The 22,109-nt window shown below is 38.7% G+C and overlaps 1 protein-coding gene across 1 annotated transcript in view; it reads right to left on the reverse strand.

Moving 5' to 3' along the window:
• The window catches only part of FAF1 (Fas associated factor 1), a 129,907-nt gene extending 118,256 nt beyond the window's left edge, over positions 1 to 11,651 (reverse strand). Inside the window, exons 1-2 of the mRNA XM_026053884.1 lie at positions 11,634 to 11,651; positions 7,167 to 7,235 (exon numbers count right to left, since the gene is read on the reverse strand). Coding sequence (XP_025909669.1) covers positions 7,167 to 7,235; positions 11,634 to 11,651 — 87 coding nt within the window. The remainder of the gene's footprint in view (positions 1 to 7,166; positions 7,236 to 11,633) is intronic.
• Between the last annotated feature and the right edge of the window lie 10,458 nt (positions 11,652 to 22,109).

A 22,109-nucleotide genomic window follows, 5' to 3' on the forward strand; every position in this document is an offset into this window, starting at 1 on the left:
TATTTTTTTTAAGTAACTAAACTCCATCTATTATTTAGGATACACACTGCTTACATTACTTTATAATGTTGACAGCAAAGTCTTGGAACTACTCAGCTGTCTTTCAGGCCAGACATTAAATGCCATATGCATCATCACAAACACATGGCTACAAAAACACTGAAAAACATCTCCTTTTAATTTTTTAATTTTTTAATTTTTTAATTTTTTAATTTTTAATGTTTTTAATTTTTATTAGTCAGGTGGCTACAAAAAAAAATTGCTTGCAGTCATTTATTTTCAACTTTAATTTTTGTGTCTAGAACATCACCTGCACATTGCAAGCTAGCCATAACATTTGCCAATATTTTGGAGGGGTGGAAAACACAGACTTCTTCATAGAAGAATTGAAGAATTCTTCAGAAGAACTGAAGAATTATTACAATATAAAGGGCATTCACTTAGAAGAAACTTTGCTCAAGTTTTTGGATATATGCTATATGAATTTCACCCTGTAAGAAAAATATTGACTTTGCCAAACTCTCCTTCATGGAGCTACATGAGAATAGTCCCTTCTGCTGAATCAACAAAAATGCAAAGCATACACAAAGCCTTACTACGGGTAACATGCATTTGGAGCTATAGCTCTTACCTGTCTAAACTTAATATTTAAAAAAAAAAAAAAAAACATTTTATTTCATCCTCCTCAAAAACTGACTTTAAACTGAAAACAGATGAATTTGTTTAAACCTCACTCACCATTTAAAAGAAGCTGTAAACTTCACGATCTTTGGCCTCAACTCATTTAAACATTGCAGACCCCAATTATAAAAGAGCCCCAAACACAGTCACCTACAAAACAAGTAATACTTTTATGTTACCTTCCATGTTGAAACTCTAGCAATGCTTTTAGCCTAGAAGACAAGAATAAAACTGCATAGCACTGGCTTTCCAAACCAAAGCTCTAACCCCTTTAAGGCTCAAAAGCCTTTATTACTTTTTCTGTGAAAAGAAGCACAATGTTCCAACAGTACTGTACTTCAAAAAAATTAAATTGTTTTTCACCAAACTCCAAAAGAACCTTGCTCAGATTCTGCTTTCTCCTATTAAGGAGACTCAGGAGTTTTGCTGAGGAGTGGGAAAGCAGTTTCTCTTTCTTAAATATTCATCTGCTTTAGGACCCACATAGAAAGAAGACAGAATAAACTAAAATAAAAGGTAAATGCTTCTCTGTAACTAGTACGTATCTTAGCTGTTATTTGGTGGGGTAAGGAGTATATTGGGAGTTTTTTCTGTACCTGAATAGTCCCGAATAAGACACATGGGACTGTAATAAAGATCAGAGACAGGTAGACAGAGTGAGGAAAATATTTCATCTCCATTTTCAATTTTTTCTCTAAGGGCAAGCCAGAAACTGCCCTGTGACTCAGCCTCTTTACCTCTTTTTTACATGGGGATCACTGAAACTTGAGATTCTCAGATATTCGCACAGTATCAACAACTATGGCTTTTATTGCAACTTTAATAGGATTCCTTATTAAAAACACAAGATTTAGTAATGTTAAAATGATCCACGCAGTGTTTCTCAATCTCAATTTAAAGGGGCAAAAGCTCATGCAAACAAGAAAACAAACCCAAAGATCACCCAAGGTTTTCTTTTTGTTTGTTTTTGTTTTCAAGAGGAAGAGAATCCAAGGACCAACTTCAATTGCTGGTCCTTGAATTGTCAGCTGGAATTGTCTCCAATTCAAGACAACCAAAAGTTGAAAACATTTCAGGTAGGAAGTTGCTATTTTTTATTCTCCCCTTGTTTGCTCCTTCACTGGCATGTGTCAGAGCGCATACATGACATCTTTCAGTGGACTTGGTTCCATTTTATTGCAGGCTGTAGTTGGTTTGTGGGTGACTTTCATGGTGCCTAACACAGCATCGGATCAGAGCTCTCACAGAGACAGGACAGGACCAATTGCAAGCTGGGCTTGCTTGAAATGAATGCAACAGGGACAACACAGAGACACTCCTACACCACGTGAGTCAACTGGTGATCTTCAAAGGACTCCAGAAAATTAATATAAATATATATGGGGAATTTTCCTGCAAGGAAAACAAGAATGAATCTCCATTCTCTCCCTTTGTATTAGTTTTTTTTTTTTTAAGATGACTATGCATACAACTATGTAGAAAGTCATTACTGTGCTTACAAGTGCTTACAGATCCACACATTTACCAGCTTATTCAATGTGAATATTTTCTGTCTAAGAGTCCCATCTAAAATGGTACCTCCAACAGAACCAATTAGAAACACAAATTATAAAGGCACAGGCTCTTTTTTGTTTTCCCTTTCCAAAAGCCAAGATCTCATAGAGGTAATATACATAGATATGTATGAACGACATTTGAAAAACTGTGCCATTTTTTGAGGTTTTAAATAGCAAAATGCAAAAATAATCTTCTGTATGATTTTTCAATTAAAATGAAAAAAAAAACAGTAATTGAGAACTGAAGCTTTATGAAACATAAGTAAAAAGATATAATTTTCTCTTTCCAAAGTATGGAACTTTGTCAACTGATTCTTGGACGCTGTGTGCGAGACAAACTGCAAGTCATCACATCTGCACGTGCACTAAACTGCTGCGTTTACAGAAATTATACTCTACTTGTAGCCTTTGCCAGAATATAGAATAATGAAGTTAAATATAGCAGGAAGGCACAAAATTCTGGGCATGGGGGAAAGACAGCCCATTTTAAGGCCACATATTGAAAACACAAATATATATATATATATATATGTATATAATAAAACACACACACTTAGTAAGTTATTTTAAGTACAGTCTTTACAGTTAAGATCCCTCTCATCCCTTTATTTTGATTAAATTGGTTGTCTTCTTAAAGTAGTACCTACCTTACAATTCTGTTAGAAAAGAAGCAAAATATGAATGATTTTACATCAGTGACCTCTAAAGAGAAATTGTCATACTAGTAAAAGTAAGAAACTAAGCACATGGCAAATTCCACTTTGTGTTCAAAACTCCTATTCTGCTTACCAACAAGGAACAAGCCTGAGCTATCAATGAAGGTTATGAGCTTTTCATTAAATCTGTGAAAGCTACAGGGGACTAGGTTCTGAGCTTTTGACACCAGGAAAGTAAAGAGCTATCATGCAGGATAACCCTAGATACACAAAGGTATCTAGGGTTAGAATATCCTGCATATATTTCCCTTAAATTTTCCTCTCATTTTCACTTCCTTTAAACATGCCTCATCATCAGAAACAGATCAAGAGACACACACTTGGAGGAATAAAATACTTTTATTTTATTGGTTTTACAGAGTGTTTAAGAAGACACCTTTAGATGGGCATTCTTACCTTCAAATGCAGTAGATCATAGTTTGCATGAGCAAGCTTAAATAATCAGGTTCTAAAAGTAATAGCAATTCCCAACTTTGTCTTCCTCAGATGCTAAAAATTGCTTTAAGTTAATAAATCTCAAAGAAAGAGATCTTAGAAATAATGTATCAGGAATCTCGCAGGCTTAAGAGTTGGATCCATTTTTGGAGTACAGTCCATAACAGATGAGAGCTTTATATTATCTTTGCTGACTTTCTGTATTTCACAAATCATCTGCAACACTTCACCATGTAGCGAACAATAAAACTAGCAGTTAGGGTATTATGTCCCAAAACATGGCAGAGAAGTCTACCACAAACTCCAAAAACTATGGAGCAGGAGGAAATTAATTACTGTCAAGATTAGATTTCATAATCCCACCATGCAATTCACATGCTGTTAATTCATTTAAATTTCTTTGCAGCAATCCCATGATTGATTTAATCTTGAGCACTTGAAGATTTAGCAACCTACCATTTATGTGGACTATATCACTTCAAAACAGCTACAGCCATAAAATGCAGACAGAAAAGAAAGATATTAATCTGACTTATTTAGCTGCAGGTGGAACACAAAACAATAGCAATTTATACCAGCCTATGTAGCGCAGATAGATAGAAATAGAACATGTGAACATTTCTAGGTTGGAGGGAAATAAAATTTTAAAATCCAGAAACTGCAAGCTGATGCTTCAGTTCTAAATTAAAAAGTAGACAATTCAGGTGTGTTTTTAGAAAAAAAAAATGGCTATTAGAACAACTAAATTAAGTAAGGAGTCCCTAACCTCACTCAAGTAGTTTTGCTGAAAGGTAAGACAATGTCCAAAAGGTACAAAACAGCAACACTCACTGAGGTAACAGGCAGACCTGATTTCTTACTATTAGGTAACTAGTATTCCTGATAGTAAGAAATGCTCAGTGACATTTTAACTCTTGATATTAATTTCTACTAACAAGGCTGGGGAGGATAAAGAAAATAAAACAAAAAAAAAAAAAAGAGAAAGGGAAGATATGAAGAAAATAAGATGTAGGAATATTGCATTAGGGCAAACAAATCCTCAAAAAAACCTACATGAAAACATAACGCTTACAGTATGACATTAGGAAAAGGGAGGGTCATTGCATTCACATGCTTAGTCTATCCAAGATGTGTGGAGTAATTCCAAGGTGCAGAATTTCTCTGAAAGAGAAACTAGTAGCCACAGTGACAGACACTGGAAAAAGATCTGTAGCTCATACACCTGTATTCAAAATTCACATTCAGGACAAAAAGAAACAAATCAGAATCATCTCTACTAGGATGATTTAATTTCATACACTATTTTTAACCTCTGAAGTCATTCAGATACATGTGTGTGTGTATATATATATATATATATGGATACTAATAATAATCAGCATGGAACATAAAATAGAGAAAATTTTCTTCATTTTGAGGAAATCAAGATTTCTTCCACGTGCTTTGTCAAGTATACAGCCCCTGTTGCCTTTGCAGTCTTTCTTGACCTCCTTGTCCTTGTACTTTTCTTCTTGACCTGTATTAGTAAGTCCTTCATTATTTTTGTTTTGGGATCCTTCGGCTTTCAACCTCACCAGGACTACTTGTTCACTGTTGCTTTGGCTGAAGTCCCAGAGAAATAACAACTCCCTCGAGAACAGCCGTACAGGATTCAAGAAGCAGCAGGTGCTCCTGGGAGTGGCCAACCTGGTTTCCTAACATTTCCACACAGAGTTCAGGACTATTTTCCGAAGAGTAAAATGGAACCAAGATACACACAGCCCAAATGAAGAGCATAAAAGCAATCTGCTCTGAGACAAACCTTCCTTAACTTACGCTTCATTGTTTTTCTTCACCGCCACTGTCTCATCCAATACTGCAGAGATATCCCTGAGCTTGACAGCCTATCAGGACTTGTTTGGCTTTCTATTTAGTATTTCCCTAAATGTCTCACTAAGCTTTCCTGATCAAACAGGGAACTCAGAAATAAATAATCCACATTTTTTAGAAAGGAATCCATATTAAATAGAAAAAGAAATCCAAACATATGACAGGATTGCATATTTTGCTTCTTCACTCAGAGGAGAAAACCACTCAAAGAACAGGCTGAATTCTTTTTAAACAATGATCAGTTTGTCTCAAAAACACTGATTGTCCTCAACCTAGGTCACATTTATCAAAAACTTGGAAATGGTCTGACAAAACTAAAACTGAAATACGAGGAGACAGTCATGCTCATGATCCCATTCACCTAATGTATCAGTGGTCAAAGTATGACAGAAGAACCCTCACCAAAATGATTACAATCTTTCTCAGTATTTGTGAATCAAGCCCTACACATGTTGTTTTCCTTGCAAAAACCAAAAAATGAAATGTTTTCTTTAGCATTTGAATGAAATCCTCAGTATCAAGCAAAAGGATTTTTTTTCCGTCTCAACTGAAATACTCTAAGATATTTTGGTTCAATCTAAACCAAGCCTTACCTCCCTCCCAACTTCTTCACATTGAAACTATACTTGAGTACTGAATCAAGATTTCAAAAATAAAATTAAATTAAATTAAACAGACCTGTGCAATAAGGCACTCTGAAGAAAAAGAAAGACTACAGACCAGGAATCATTCCTACATTACAATTTTATTTTACAATTTTAAAGGGGGAGAAAAAAAATGATTTTTCAGAAGTCTTGAGCCTTTCTTCCCTGTTCTATTTTGACTTTTGAAATCTAAAATCCTTTGCCTGACAATGAGATATTTGATTCTCTCTCAAGCTACTAACTCCTTTTCTTACCTTCTGCTTTGATATTTCTTTTGTCTTCTCTCTTCCTTTACTCTTTCTTCTAGTTATCTACTAGATCGGCGTAATTTGGTTTTCAGTTTCTTTTTGTTTCTATGAGACTGCACTCAATAAAAAGCAGATACTGCTCTATTCATTACAGAATCACATGGCCCCTTCTTCACTTTTACTGTTCTCTACAGCTTAACATTTTTTCATAGTTACTTCTTGAAGAGAACCCTTTCTTTCTGCTTCCAGAACCGTGTACTCTCTTATATCCTCCATTTTCTTCCCTTTCTTATAAGTTCACATTTGAAGTTCACATTTTGGGTTACTACTCCTTTTCCCTATTCTACTTCTAATTAGTTCTCACAACTTCATTTTCTTGCTCATTCCACAGTCTCAAACAAAAAATCAATATTAAAAACAAGTCCCCGTAGCTCTTCTTGATATTCTTCATCATGGTTCTCTCAGTCAGCCTCTTCTATGAGCATTTACTGTGCAGCATGTTCTACAGTTTACAGATCCCCAATACCATATCTACCTGCTTTGCATGGAGCACCTTACAATCTGAAGAGAATACATAAGACTAATACAGAAGACTTGCCTTCACATACTGGAAGCAAATGGAATGAAGCAAATACTTTAACTTTCAGAACTGCAGACTTTATGTCACAACAACCTTCTATGACAAAAGATGTTTCTAATTGTCATCTGACAGCTGTTAACACACACTTGGATTTCTCTGCTTGAAGACATAGATAATATGTGCTACCTTTTTCTTGCTTGTTTTGTGACATGTTGCAGCATAAAGACTCTGGTCAACATTCATTTTAAACACAAAATTTCAAGTGTCTGAAGTACGTGGTGTCAGCAACACGTTACTTGGCAATGAGGTCCATAACTTACTTGTCCAAGTCAAAAGAAGTGCACAAATTTCAAATAAAGACAACAGCTGTCTCAGTAAGATGGCCCATCACTGTTATTTGAAGTTCATCTAAGAAGTCATTTTCTTAGAATACTTACCACTAAATCCCAGTTATTTTGTTCAAGCAACGTTATAGCTTCATCAATATTTTCAATACCAGTACATGCCTAAAAAAAAAAAAGAGAAAAGCAATAAACAGAATTAGAAGAGTTGATCAGAATATTAATGCTTAAAAATTAATTAATTCCAGCAGGAAAAGTATAGGTCTTTCATTTCTCCTAGAAGCCAGAAATCAAATTTCTAATTTTAAACTTCACACTCATGGATACAATGCCCTGCCCAAACAGAGAGCTTTGGAGAAACCTTGAGGAAGACACCTAGAAGCAAGATGAAGTCGTTATTTACAAAATTAGGACAGTAGCTCTATCCTACAGTGATGGCCAAAATATTTGGTGGGAAATGAGAAGCGCTTCGAAAGAATCTCTTCCTCTTCTACCACCTCCTCACACCTCTGCACCCTCTCCGGGTGTTATCCAGGGCAGTGTAAGAGGTGAAGGCGCAAGAGCAACTTTCTGATCTACACAAGTGCCAACCACTCACTGCAACACAAACGAGCATCCTTGTAAAACCATTTAAAATGAAGACTACATAATGTTTCATTTGAAGTGTTTTCCTTTCAGAGCAAATGTTTGCACACAGCTCTAGCTCTACACTTGCCTTTACCCAGTATAAGGAATCAAATGCAAGAGCATTTTTAAAGTAGTGATAACATGCAACAAAATGGTGTTGTCAATTCAGATTAATTCCAACTGCAAGAAAGCACCTTTACCCAACTGAACCTTGTCCAGGATCCCTCTTGCTTTATTTTTTTGATATCTAAACTTTTTCTACTATTTAACCTTAACAGGAAGAACATTGCCTGTCTTTTTACCACTTAGTTGCTACCATTCCAATCAAAGGACATCAGACACACTTCCCCAGATAGGAAAAAAATGGATAGAGTTAAGTTTCTTTCTGGAACTGATCCTTGGTCACAGCTCTGTATTCAGAGGCACAACACGAGTTCAAACTTTTACAAGATCTCAAGCTTGCTCATGTTCCTTTTGTTCCACCACAAAGTTACATAAAAAGAAAATTTATTTTACATAAAACTACATAAAAGCCATGAAACTTTTTAATAGTAATAACACAAAGCTAGATAGCAGCAATTAGATAAGTTTTCTTGACTCCAGAGATATTTAGTTGTTTGTTTCCTTCATGTTACAAAACAGAAGAAGTGGGGATAGGGATAAGGACAGAGACAGAAGTAGATGTAGAGAGGGAGAGACTGCACAAAAGCAGGGCTTCTACTTTTGCCACTGCTTAGGACAGCATTTTAAAGACCATCTCTTCCAGATTACATTAAAAAATTAGGCCAGTTTTTCAAGGTGAAAATTTGGTTGAGGAACCAAATTATTATTTGGCAATGAATGAATTTTGCAGCCACAAATTCTATTAAGGCCCAGATGCAGACAGACTCCTACTATGACTCTTCAGCAACTGGTTTTGAGTATTTATAAGGTGCTGGAAGCAGGGATCACTGAACTTAGCTTTTTTACAACTATATTCATTTACATTAACACTATTCCTCCTTTTTCCTTACCATGAAAAACATGTAGCTTATATTTGAAGGCATCTCTTGGTTTTCGGGTAAGTTGTTGTTTGTGGTAAGCACCCTATAAGCAGGAAAGGCCTGAATATCCCTCACTAGTTGTATCTCCATTCTTTTCCTAAGGGTTTCTGGCCAGGATTGATGCAGAAGTTCTCCTCTGGCCTTTCCTGAGGCAACAGATAGATGAGACAGCTCTTCTTGTGGCATTTACACTGAAACAGGTTTCAGAAAGCTTGTGGTCCACCTCACTGCTCAACAAAGTTGTATCAAGTGACAAGGAAAGGCTATGAAGAACCCAAAGAGCAACCTTGAGAAGACAAAGCACAGAGGCTATTCCTCTAGGAGACACAGGACAGAAGCAAAGACATGGAAGTTTCTCCTCGATCAAAAACACACATTAGGATGCAGTAGAGTCGGCAGACTTGCCTAAGCTTTCTAGCTCGTGCTCCTGAGCTCTAGTACAAGATAGGAATTAATAAAGTTGCCTTTTGAGGTCTCATACGGGGAGTCATTCAAGCTGGAAGGAGCTTGCTAAAACAACCCAATAAACCCTTGCCTGGCCAGAAGAGATTTGGCAGTTTCCTCCACATTTTTCAAAGACTTAAATAAGATAAGACTTTGAAGAGGAGGCCTCATGAGAGATTAAGATGAGGAAAGGGCAATAAATAGTTTAGAAGCTATAGATAGATAGATAGATAGATAGATAGATAGATAGATAGATAGATATCTACCCTCAGAGCAGCTTCTCGCAGTGCTTAAGGAAATAAATAACGTAGCAGAAAAAAAAAGGTGCAAAAAGTTCTATCTGGTGTCACTGAAGCTAAAAGCAGATGTAGCTAAAGGGCACTAATCATCATATGGGACTGACCTGTGGAAAGCAGCTCTAGGCAGGAGGAGGACCTGGGAGTCCCAGTTCCCTTGTGGCCAAGAAGGCCAAGGGTACCCTGGGCTGCACGAGAAAGAGCATTGCCTGCACCTGGCTTTGTCATCTGTTGATGTATTAAACAGCTGCAGAATATACTCATTAAAAGTTATAATAAAAAACTCTACAATTTGAAGAAAGATATTTAAAGCCTATTATTTAATTATCTAATCATGAGGATTCTCTAAGGTGAGTATAACATATAAACAACTTGCTGAAGAAGTTTCTTTGTCAGAAAATGTGAGACAGTCAGTCCTTGAAGGTCCACCTGTCTCTGAGAAACTGATATTGACAACTCAGCAGAATAAATTTTTCTCTCCAAAAGCTTTCAAGAGTGACAGCTTGAGTCTGTATTTACAATTAAGTGAAATACACTTAGAAGCCAGTTCTCATTTAAATAAAAAGCTACTGTTTGTAATTTATCAGCCCCATAAGCTCTACGTGACCTTTTCAAAAAAACTGACCTGATTTTAAAAACTCTGCACACCACCTCTAACAAGAATTTCCCAACAAAGTTTTCATCTTACTTCTGGATTATACAGATGACAGAGGAGAAGGCACGTGGAAGCAGGCTCCAAAGCCGGGTTCAGTTGGACAGCTCTTCCCATCGCCTCTGCAGTTGAGCCACGTGCGCCTGCCCATAAGGGCCCTTTTAGCCCTTACCAACCAGCCCAGAGCAGCTTAGGGTAACAGCACACGGGGAAAGAAGCAGCCTCATCCCAACACAAGCAGACTAATTAAGCAAACTAATTCATTTGCATGTCTGCATCCTTCGTAACTCGTTCTGTTGGCGATTTACAATCTAAAATAGCATCCTACTCATTCCCTCTTAGCTCTGTTACCCATTAGGGTAACAGGAACAGACAGTTGAAAACTAAGAATTTTAATATGTTGGGAAGGCAGTTTGGTTGCACAACGTTGCACCATTTTTACAGTCACTTTTTGACAACTAGCAAAAATAGCCAACAAAACATTTCCTAACATCAAAGGATGAAAGAATGTTACCTGTTGATGTAGCAACAAAGCAGGCATTAAGATTTTCCTCAATACACTGTTAATGTCAAAGCTGTAGCAGACTATGACTTCAGAATGAGTTTTCAACACAATAAATTGTCATGTACATGACAATAAATTGTCATGTACCTGCCTCAAATCATGATCCATCACCATACTCAACATAACTAAAACAAAAACAATCAAGAAGATTATTTCCTTTTAAATGTACATCATACAACATGAACACAAACACACAAAAAGGAGATGGTCCCTGAAGGAAAAAAAAAAATTAAAAGATACTGCTTTCTATTAAGCAAACAAGGTCATACTACTATTCAAGAAGACCCTTTTGAAATCACTGGTTTCTTTTTTTCTGACTGGTTTCTTTTTATTTATTTTCATACGAGACCTACTTACGAAAAGGTCTTAAATATTTTTAAAAAAAAATCTTTCTAGTACACTCCTAACCCTTGATTTAAGCAACAACCAGCATGACACGTTCATCTAAATCACTACACTTAAAGAAACAAAACAGCACAGTAAAGGCAAAGCCTTCAAGACTTACTGGCTTGTAAACCACCCTGACACATCAAAAAGAAACCAAAGAATTGTTTGAAGGACAAGGGGGAAGGAAAGGTAGGAGCTCCTTCTCTTCCTTCTCTCTGGATTTTCTCTAGATACAAGAAAACATTTTGCATCTCACATCAGCAACTTCTCTAAAGACTAAAGACTGTAGAGTCTCTTCTGTTTTTCTCAGACCACACAAGAAGAAAAAGAACACAAGGATGAATGAACTCTTGGACTGAACTGACTGCCTAAGATTCCAAAGATAAAATTACCGAATATTTTTCTTAGCATCCTGCTTTTCCAGGCCAGTTAAATGTGCACATCATCTAGACCTGGATTTGCACAGAGTGAAATTTCACAGCTCTTCAATGTTTTGGGGTAGCTTTACAGATAACCAACGCCCTAGACAAACGCTGTTGGAGAGCTTACCCTTGGAGAGTCCCACATCTGCCCATTGGGGGTGGTCTTATTTAACTGATACAGTCATCTATCACGGTTATGCAGAAACAGCCGTGAGCTATGAAGGAAATAACTCAATGGAAGACAAGCTGCAGGGCGGACAGAACTCAGGACATTGGAGATGAGCCTCGGAGGTGCTTCCAGGAAGCAGTGGCTCAGCACAAGAGACCTGCTCCTCCAAAAGGCAGGCTGACCCTGGCAGCCCTAACAGCTGGATCTGGGTTTGGAGACCCCCCGAGACCCCCCACCCAGGGCAAAGGCTTCAGCCTCCCTCCCCGCCACAGCAGAGCAGCCGACTGCCCCATCTGGCAGCAGCTGCCGCTCCAGCGCTGCCTCCTGCACCTGCGGCGCAGCTCCCGGCAGCTGCTGCCCGGCGACGGCGCGCGGGACAACTGCTGTGGCCGGGACACAGGGACAGGCTGTTCCCGGGGCAGGAGCCGCGCAAGCAGCGCCCAGCTGCCGCCGCGAGCGCCCGGCCAGGCGCCCGGCGCCCTGCGCGCGAGCGGTGGCAGCTGCTGCACAGAAGCTGCGAGCAGATGGTGTCTGGCGGCGGGGCACAACTCGCTGCTCGCACCTCACCTGCGGCACCGTTCCCCTGCTCGGAGCGGCAGGACGCGGCAGTCTGGGAGCATCCGGGAGATCAGATTGGGCCTCTTGACCAGGAGCTCGACCAGCATGACCTCAAGGACTGTCTCTTGCGACAGTTGCACCCACTGATTCTGTATTGCCTTTGAATACCAACACGAGGAAGGTTTTTGCAAAACAGGGAACATCTCTAAGCTAAACCCGTCTGGGATTTAGCCTAGAAGAGCTCTGTAGAACAGGGTCGGGCCCATGGGAACCATGTGGATAGATGCCACCAGCTTTCATAGGGCATCACTCTTCTGGTGAAGTCAACTGGGGAAAAAATCTCATTTTTACTCAACTAATTTCCACACGTCTTGGCAGTTAACATCTTCAGTTAGAAACTCCTGCAGGAATCCAGAAGAGATGGAAATGTAGGTATCAGGCTCAGGCCATTTAGTAAAAAGGATGAAATTGGAGCCACAGTTTCAAGCACCCAGAGCAGGAGCAAACATGGACATCTGATCTGCAGGGCAGAATCGTAACAGTTGTCAGCTACAGACTTTCTCCTCACACTAACATCACATGCATCTGTCTCAGAATAAGATTAAGCGACTGTTACCCAATCTGATGCCTATTCCTCAAATAATGAAACAGCTGATACAGATTCTCCCACGCTGGATGGAAAAAAGCGGGAAGAGCTTTGAGTCATGAGCATTTTGTTTCCACTGTGGCCCCATGGATCTTTTTAATATTTATATAAAACTACAGTGTGCAGAACACATTATGGCACTACAAGATGCAAGTGGTGAGAACATCTGGGATGAGAAGCTTTCATTCCTTGGGATCTTCCAGCAAAGCCTCCGACAGTTGGGTAATGCATCTTCATTCCTTGCAACTGCCTATGCAGTATTTTATGTTTAATATTAAAGTTTCTTGATGCATTTTATGATTAGTGATAGCAATGCAACCAGAGCACTCTCTGTTCCATAATGATACAAGACTTTTAAGTAGAAATTGAGAATAGTGCCAGAGAACAAATATTGTCAAAATGGATTCACTGCCCCTCCAGTAGCTCACTCATCAGAAGAGACCAAGGGCACGAAAAACCCTTCTTGAGCACAGAGCTGCTCAGGAGGCCGGCAGGATCCTCCACGCTCAAGGGAGCAGCTCAAACCACAGTTTAACTTGCCATTTCATTCATTCCTTCCATTAGAGCAAGGCAGCTCAGGTCATAGACACACATCAGCTTCCGAGTTTATCCACTCGGATTTTTTGGGTACCTCAGCACCTCTCATCCCAGAATCCCATCAGCCTCAGGACAACGTTCACTGCCTGCAGCGCCAGCTCATCCTCTTCGGTAGCTCCTGTCACGCCAACCTTGCAACAACTCTACTGAGGCAGCAAGACTGCTCTTAGTTTGACTCATCTGTAGTTCATAATTTTACTTTTATTTCTTTCTGTACCAGACTAACAAAACCAAAAAAAAAAAAAAAAAGAACAGAAAAAAACTCCAGGCACATCAAACAAGACTCAAACTGAAAGGTCGCCAACTACCAGCACCGAAACAAAGAGATAAGACTGCTGCTCTGTTTTTACATAACTCCAAGCCCATCTGGTAACAATTAAGCAGGCTCACCAGCTGCTCCTTTAGGAAGAACAAATTAGTATGCTTACCAGTATGAGCAATCTCTGAAGGGTTTAGGTATGCATGCTAGGCCAACACTCTCAAGCAAGGAAGTGTTAGCTCCATTTTACAGAAGGATCAAGAAGCAACAAAATAATGGTATTTTTGAAGGTCACATAAGATATTTCTCCCTACTGGTTTGCAAGCAGATGAGTGGACTTTGCCCATCCTCCGAGATGACTGAAAGGCATCACAGCAACAAAGCAAGCAGGGTACAGAGTCCAAACCAGTAGTGTGAAGCTCTAACCACTTCCCAGCAGAGCTAGATAACTTGGCACCACATTAACCACTTTCAAATGGTTTCCAGGCTGCTCTGGACAATCAAGACTCTGGAGCAAGTTCTGCTTCCACTATACCACGAAGGCGTATCCCTAGGAAGCCCATGAACTGAGCCAAGACATAACTGCAGTTTCATTCTAATATTTGAGTATTTGAGTCACGTGTCCTCTCCACTACATTCAGTCTGATGACTGCTCTTGGTATTAAAAAGCAAAACAAAGTAATTAGTGCTCATCAGTTAGTTAACTGCACTTCTAATCCTGACTGCCTTTTCAGACAAGTTTGATTTCTGCACGATGAGAATTAGAATTGTTAATAAAGTACACAAATTAGTATATACATGAATACATGGGCTGTACTGAGGAAAAGACAACACTGCTTTCACAGAGCAGACTATTGCAAAGCTCTTTAGTCCTACGAAGAACTCAAACACCTGAAGAACTCAAGACCTACTCAAACTGACCCAGTTTATTTTCAAGAGTCTTACAACATGTTCCAGCATCACAGTCTTAAAAGGCTCGCTTCCAGAAAGCAGGAGGAGTTAAACCATTAAGATGCCCTTTCTTACAGATCTTTCCTAGGGTCAGTCACTGGCCACTGCCAAAGCAGAGGCGCTCGGCGAGGCGGCTCCCTGACCGGAGCTGACGTGGCAGCTTTGACATTTGCTCACACCAGCACCTGACCTTTAAGGAAGCAAAAGAGATGGCTCAGCTTCAGCTTCCTTGTCTTTACAAATTGTTTCCTGACATAGATAAAATTCGTATTTACATAAAATCTACATAAAATAACTCTGAAGGGCTAATATATTCCAGTTTAGTTTAGAAACCTCTCTTACAAACTTCGGCTTTATTGAACTATCTTTTGAAATTATTACTACTCTCAAGAACAAGGACCTGTTCAACCAGTCAGACAGAGGACCAGCAAATGATGACTTTGATAGAACAAGTAACATATAACCCATGCATTAGGTCTCTGCTTTCTTCTTCGAGTGCTTTGTTTTTACAATTGCACATGAATCTACTCAACTCTAAAAAATGGGATTAATTAATAGGTATCAATCCAGTCAACTTCCTTTTATCCAAATGATGAGGGACAAGTAAAATGTTAGGTATTTCCCCAGACTTTTTAGTTTAGCTCTTACAGTTGTTAAAAGAAAGGACTCATTTAATGGCTCGCCCACAAAGTCATGCACTCAGCAGAAAAACAGAAAATCCCTTCAGAGATTTGCCAAATAGATTCTTAATACACTATTAATTCTTACTCTTGGGGTAAAAATAGATAAATAAATTAATTAATTAAAAGCATGAAAACCAGGCATGCAATGGTAACTGACCATATACCCAAACACTGAGGGAGGAATCTAAACTCTTCAGACTTTCCAGCAATAATCCAAGTTTTTTAAGATGAGAGATTCTCAGTATCCCTTAAGCCACACAGCACCTCACTCCCATTCTCATCCTCCCCTTTTCTACCCCTCCTCACCTACAGATTGTGAACTCAGAAGGTTTTTTGTTTTGTTTTTACTGTGTTTATGTGAATGGTCCTTGCTTTACAAGGAATATCGACTGGACATCTTCATCTCTACATGCCAAATAACTCTCACCTTTTCTTGCTATGAAGGTGTATCCAATCTTCTAGGGGTAGGATACAAACACAGTGAAAAAGTTACAAGAAAAAAACAGTAATAATAACATAACTAATGTAGGCAGTATTAGCTATCATGGCTTTCAGAAAAGGATCCCACAACTACCACCTCTCAATCTGTTTCAGCAACCTACTAACCCAAATATCTGTATGAATGGGCTGGTAGAAACTGTGGCATGATCACCGTGATGTAATGAGTCTTCTCAAGGTAACTGAATGAGAACACCATAAACCTCCTCCCAAAACTGAATCAGTGCTCAAGTGGTAAATTGTTTAGGTTCTACCACCAAGACTACAATGCACACAAATCACATTGCTCATCTCCGTTACTATCAAATAGCATTTCTAATCAGATATCTGTCATTATGCAAAGAAGCGAGCTGGCTTTTCCATGGATGCTTTGTGTTGTTACCCTCCAATATCAAGGTAAAAATCCACACTATCGTGTTTCTAAATAAAGGTTTAGTCCCGTTTCTTTTTCCCAGTGCAGGAATTCCTTTTGCATTTTATTTAAAGGCCAGAAAGACTTGAAGATGGACTAGGTTTGGCTGATAAACATGAGCTTTGGAATTGCAGCTGAAACTAAAAGTATCTAAACACTGAAGTGTTGATTCTTGAAAAATGCACAAAGAACAATAGTAAATACAAGCAAAAGTCTTGGAAACCAACAACAACCAAAAGAAACAGAAACACACGAAGCATAGAGCAGGCTTTTATCATGTCTCTCGATGCCTCACCCAAGGTCAGCTGGGGCACATAAACCCAAGTGTTTCACAAAACAAGAAATCCAGCTAAAAGTTCCTAAGCTGCTATCGACTATGTGATGCACAGAACTGAAAGTGATGACAGGAAGGATTAGAGGAAATGCACTAAGTGTAAAATAAGGCGCCTCACAGGTATGAATGCACTTACATCTTCAGGAATCCTCAGATACCTATTTTTATACTGCAAAACAGTATGTTCCAAATTATTTTAATGCATCCCTCTCACAAGTGAAAATGTATTTTGCAGCTTTCACCAATTTTCCCCCACACTATTTCATAAGTCTATTCCCTTCCTAAGCACTACATGCTCAAGAATAAATATCCCTACCCCCAAAAAAAAAAAAGAAAAAACTAAAATTCGCTATTTCAAAAATCGGCTAAGGGTACAGTAAACCTACAACAAATCCAAGAGAAAAAAAAAAGGTCAGGTGAAGCAATCCAGAGCATCTTGCCACCCGCTGCTTAGCAGAGTCCACTTCTCCTCTCATACTGACATTAGGAAAAACTTAATCCCTCTGCTTGCTCTGGCAGCATCTGTTGCTGTAGAAAACTCACCCAAAAAGAGAATCCCAACAGGGCTTGGTGTGAGCGAGGTGTTTCAGAAAAACTGAAGCACAATTGAAAAAAACAAGTATTTAGGTGCTTAGGGAGCCTGTCTGATGAAAATACAGGCTGTCAAGAACATTAAACTTAAGTTTGAGGACATCTTCCAATGATTTAAGCTCTGTCTGGCTATCTTTTCAGGGTCTACCTTTTGTTGTGGATTTAGTTCTACACGAGCTGCCAAACTCTTGAGAGAAAGTCTGCAAAGAAATCAAAAAGAAATCCAAATTTATCAAAATCAAAAAGTCGTTTTTGCTCCAGTGACCGAATGACAACGACAAACTTTCTATCAGACAGTAAAATCACAGAAAACACTTTTGCTACAGTTTTTAAAACCTCACTGGATGGCTTTTCTTTTACCACTGAATGGTTGGAACAGACTTTCCAGATCCCAATGTAAAAACAGAGCAGCAACCAAGTGCATTGAAGTCAAAGATTCTTCTTTCAAAGCAGTAATCAAAATGTGACAGAGAAGCTAAATCCATGTGTCAATAAAGCAAAGAAAGCCATGCTCCCCTAGCAGCCTGCCCTCAGAAACATGTAACACATGTAAATTCTGCATGTAGACTGGAATAAAACAGAAACTGTGCACACAATATAGAGGGTTATACGAGGCTGAAGAAGATATATTCCTCATAACCACCAAAAAGATACTTAAAAAATACCATCAGTTCTTCAACAGCACTGTTATCTTCCTAGAGCAAGGGTAAAAGATTTTCCATGTCCTTTCATTTCAGCTGTTCTAGAAAGAAATTAATAGTTTGAGTTATTAAATCTTAGAAATGGTGTATGCATGTATGTGTATATATATCTATATGTATGTGTAGATAGAAATAGATAGATATGCAAATATTTCAATGTCATGGTAAACAATTTTGTAACTTAAAGTATGATTCTCTAGCTTTCTTCCCCACCTTTTTGTAAGCAATGGCAATGCTGTTCCTCTTTCCAAGTTTCTCCTTGCACCTCCCACAAACTTATGTGTTTATGAGAAAAACTGACACAAATCTGAAGCTTGAAAATGATTTCAAATATTTCATATTTGATATGCAAATCATACCAAAGCACTATATTAGTCTACTCCCGATCCCCCTGAAAACCAAATGTAAATATTAATAACAAAAAAACAGAACATTCCACATAACTTTCTCTGCTCAGTTAATACAGACAGAAGTGGAAAATTACCAGAGAGTTGTTGTTTTGGTGTAAGCAAAGATTTCAGTTTCACCATTCCACTCTCAGGTCTTCCTGTTCAAACCAGATCTTAAGCCACTTATTTGACCAATGAAAATATGAAATTCACCAAAAAAAATCTCTCTCCATCTGAAGCTTCCTAAGCTAGAGGATAATCTTGCAATACAACAACACAATACAAGTCCAACAGTTTGTAACTCCTGCAATATTCTACATCTCTGGCTCATTTAAGTCATGCTGCGAGGACAGCCACATCGTATGACCAGAGTCATCCAATATACATACAAAATGTATACTGGCAAAAAGGTATCTTGGCTAATTTCAATCCCCCCACTAAATGAAGTTGTGATAAACAAATAAAATTAAAAAAAAGTAATCACATATATAAAAACACTTCTGCTAACCCTCAAACTGTTTAGGAATAAAAGCAATTTTATCTACACCAGTTTACTTAAGTTCAATTAAATTCCAATTTGCTTTTAAGAGAAAAAAAAAGTTAGATATTTATTTCCTTTACACTTTAAAGCTGACTAACACACTCCGAGAGCAACTCTTTGACACACATCTGAGTTGTGAACGTGGACACATAAGCACCTGAAAGGTTGTGCAAAACAACAGTCAGTGGCTACGCAGTGAGTGTATTTCAGTCAGTGTATCTATAAAACAACATCAGTGCCATGAACTCCTCATCTACTTCAAATATATATATATGCACACATACATATATTTACATATATATTTATTATGTTTTTATATATATATTTATTTATTTCTACAACCTTGACAGTCAGAAATGTAAAGGAATGACCACAAATACATTCTCACACTGCATGGTCAAAGTACTAGACTATTTTTTTTTTTTTTTAAGTTCCAATATAAAAACATAGAATAGCAACAGAATGAAAATAAGTATCAATGTCTTGTATTAATAAAAAGTACTTTTAAATGCAACTGTATTCCTTTAACCTTTAAACTTCTAAAACTACCAACTCTCTGGCAGGGCCTGGCTTTCATTCTGCAGGTACACTGTACCTACTACAGCAGCATAACAGCTTTAACTGGAATTTCTAAAGTTTGTTATTTTTTATCATGCAACAGCCTGGGTTATATGATGAAAGGACATTTTTCATTAAACATGATAAACAAAAGAAGTGCAGGGATGTTAAAGGAATATTATTTCTAACAGTTTTCGCTGTTTCTCGTGGCATTTCAGGTTGCTGCATTATTCCCACAGCAAGCAACACACAGTTGCCTTTTTAAAGAAGTTATGCTGCAAACACAAGCTGCTGCTTTTTCCTGTGCAGCTTTTCCTACATGCCAATGACACGTTGTGGGGAAATTCTGAATTGCATTTAGGAAGACAGCTAAAATCTGTTTATGTGCTTAGCGCCACTACTTTACCTACTTGCACTAAAAGCTACCAGACTACTCGAGTATAAAGCTAAGTTCTGCTTATTTTTTCCTAAGTGAAAACTTAGGACAGGGAAGCTAGGTTGCTTTTACAGCCCACATGTATAAATAGTCTACACACTTTATACTACACACTGATGACAGTAACCTCATTAAAATATATATATTTTATATATATGTGTGTATATATATTTACATATAAATATATATGTCTACATACAAAAGTGCTAGTTGACTGAATCAATACTTACTAATTTGTTTTGAGACACATTAAGAAGTAATTTTGATAAATAACTCAATCTCACTCTACAATTAAAGTCTTTTAAAAAGTGACATGAATTTTATCTATATATAAGCAAGTAGCACCAGTTTCCTTTTAACTCTGGCTACAAACTACAGCTAAAGGATATTTCCAAATGCCAGCACACAAGATCCTGCTCTGGTTGAAAACCATGGCAGGAGACCTACAGATTCTGAAACACACAACACAGCCCACAAACGTTTTATGAAAGCATCAAGCCTCAGTATAATTATTAATGCCACTGGATTTTTTCTATTTTGCAAGAAAATCATTTCAAATTTGAAAAGCTTGAAGGTCACTCTTCTATCCCTCTTATAAGTAACTCGGAAAAAGGCTATTGTGAAATGGTGATGGAAGTTCCCCTCTCTCTTTCATTCAACACATTACCTGAACAAAGCTACAAAGAATTGCTCTTAAAGTTCCATATATAAGGTTTTATGTATATGTTTATACATATGTATATGTTTATACATGTGTGTGTGTATATATATAAACACTGTTCAAAAATACTTCACAAAAATATAATAGATGACAGTAGAACTCTAAGAAATACATTTATTAAAAGATACAGAAAATAAAAAGGGAGAAAGATATACAGATTTTCTTTGCAGATAATGGTTCATTTTCCCTTTTAAATTCTTGGTGAATGAGCTATAAAACTTATCACATGTTTAAAATGTTCCAAAACCTTCACTACTTTATAGCATTAAAGATACCTGAGATCTAAAAAAAAAAAGTGACTAACATTTTCCTTTACCCATTTAAAGCTTTAACAGAATCACAGTCGGCAGTTCAGCATTTCAGAATGAAGAGAGAAGCATGAGAATTTTAAAAAGCAGAGGCAAACATAAAAACAAATTTGAGTACTGAAATACAAGAGGCAAGGTAAGAAAAGGTTGCATCTGAGTGTCTATATATTTGCGTGTGTGTGCATGTGTATTTATGTATTTAAAGGCATTACTAAAGGATATTTTTTTTCTCCTGGCTCCTGATTTTCCCAATCTCCATCTACAGACAATTTCTGTGTCTCTACTGCCCCTCTGTCAGGGTGCAATAATACTTACTTGTCTCCACAGCACCAATCACTGCAGGTGCAGCGATGCCTTTACCTACTGGTGTCAGAAACCCAAGACCAAAAACAGTGCAGAACTGACACAAGAAACTCGGGATGTGCATACAGGCCCAAAATTCCTTTGGAATCCAACAGAAGTTTACCAGTCATCAACCTCCTCGGTCCTGGGCTCCCGCGAAGCTTTGTCAGTTATTACTGGACAAATTCCCTTGTGCAATCCCAGCCCTAAAACTGAGGCATTATCTCCACACACACGGAAAGGCATCAACAGCACAACAATATAAGGGTGGATTGCAGAAATACACTTGTGTACTTGTCCAGCAAACAAGTGCCGTGTGTTCAGCTGCAGAAAGGGACAACGTTCCCCCGTTCCCAGCGGGAACTCCACGTGTTGTCAGGAAGGTCTCAGGCACCTTTCGCAAAAGATGGATTATGCAACGCAAACCGTCACGTTACCTGCAATTCCTCAGACACATTCTTGTCAAACACGCAACGAAGGGATGACGCTTCTTTTTTTTAAGTAAACAAGGCAACTTTTTAAAGGGCTGTTGGCTGGAAAAGCGCGTACAGACAGAGGTTTTATAACGTGATCCAAGAGCACACAGGAGCGGATCCACGCAAGGCCGCTCACTGCAAACGGACAAAGCTTACGGAAAGACCCGTGTTGGCGGGCCGTATTAAAGGGCCGAATGCAAACGTGACCGACACTGCGCCGAGCTGCTTCGGGCGCCCGCCAGCACGCGAGGAACGCGGCGCCCACCCCAAGGGGCAGCCCCGGGCCCCGCTCCAGGGCGGGCAGCCCAGGAGCAGCGGGAGGGGGCAGCGGCGACACGCGGGGCGCCGCTCGGCTTCGGCGGCAGCCCCGGCTCCGGCTCGGGACTCACGGGCCGCGAGGACGAGGAGGGGCTGGGAGGAAGGGCAGGCTCGC

This window comes from Nothoprocta perdicaria, unplaced genomic scaffold, assembly GCF_003342845.1.
Source record: "Nothoprocta perdicaria isolate Ctin4 unplaced genomic scaffold, notPer1 scaffold_0, whole genome shotgun sequence".
In the NCBI taxonomy this organism is placed as follows: domain Eukaryota; kingdom Metazoa; phylum Chordata; class Aves; order Tinamiformes; family Tinamidae; genus Nothoprocta; species Nothoprocta perdicaria.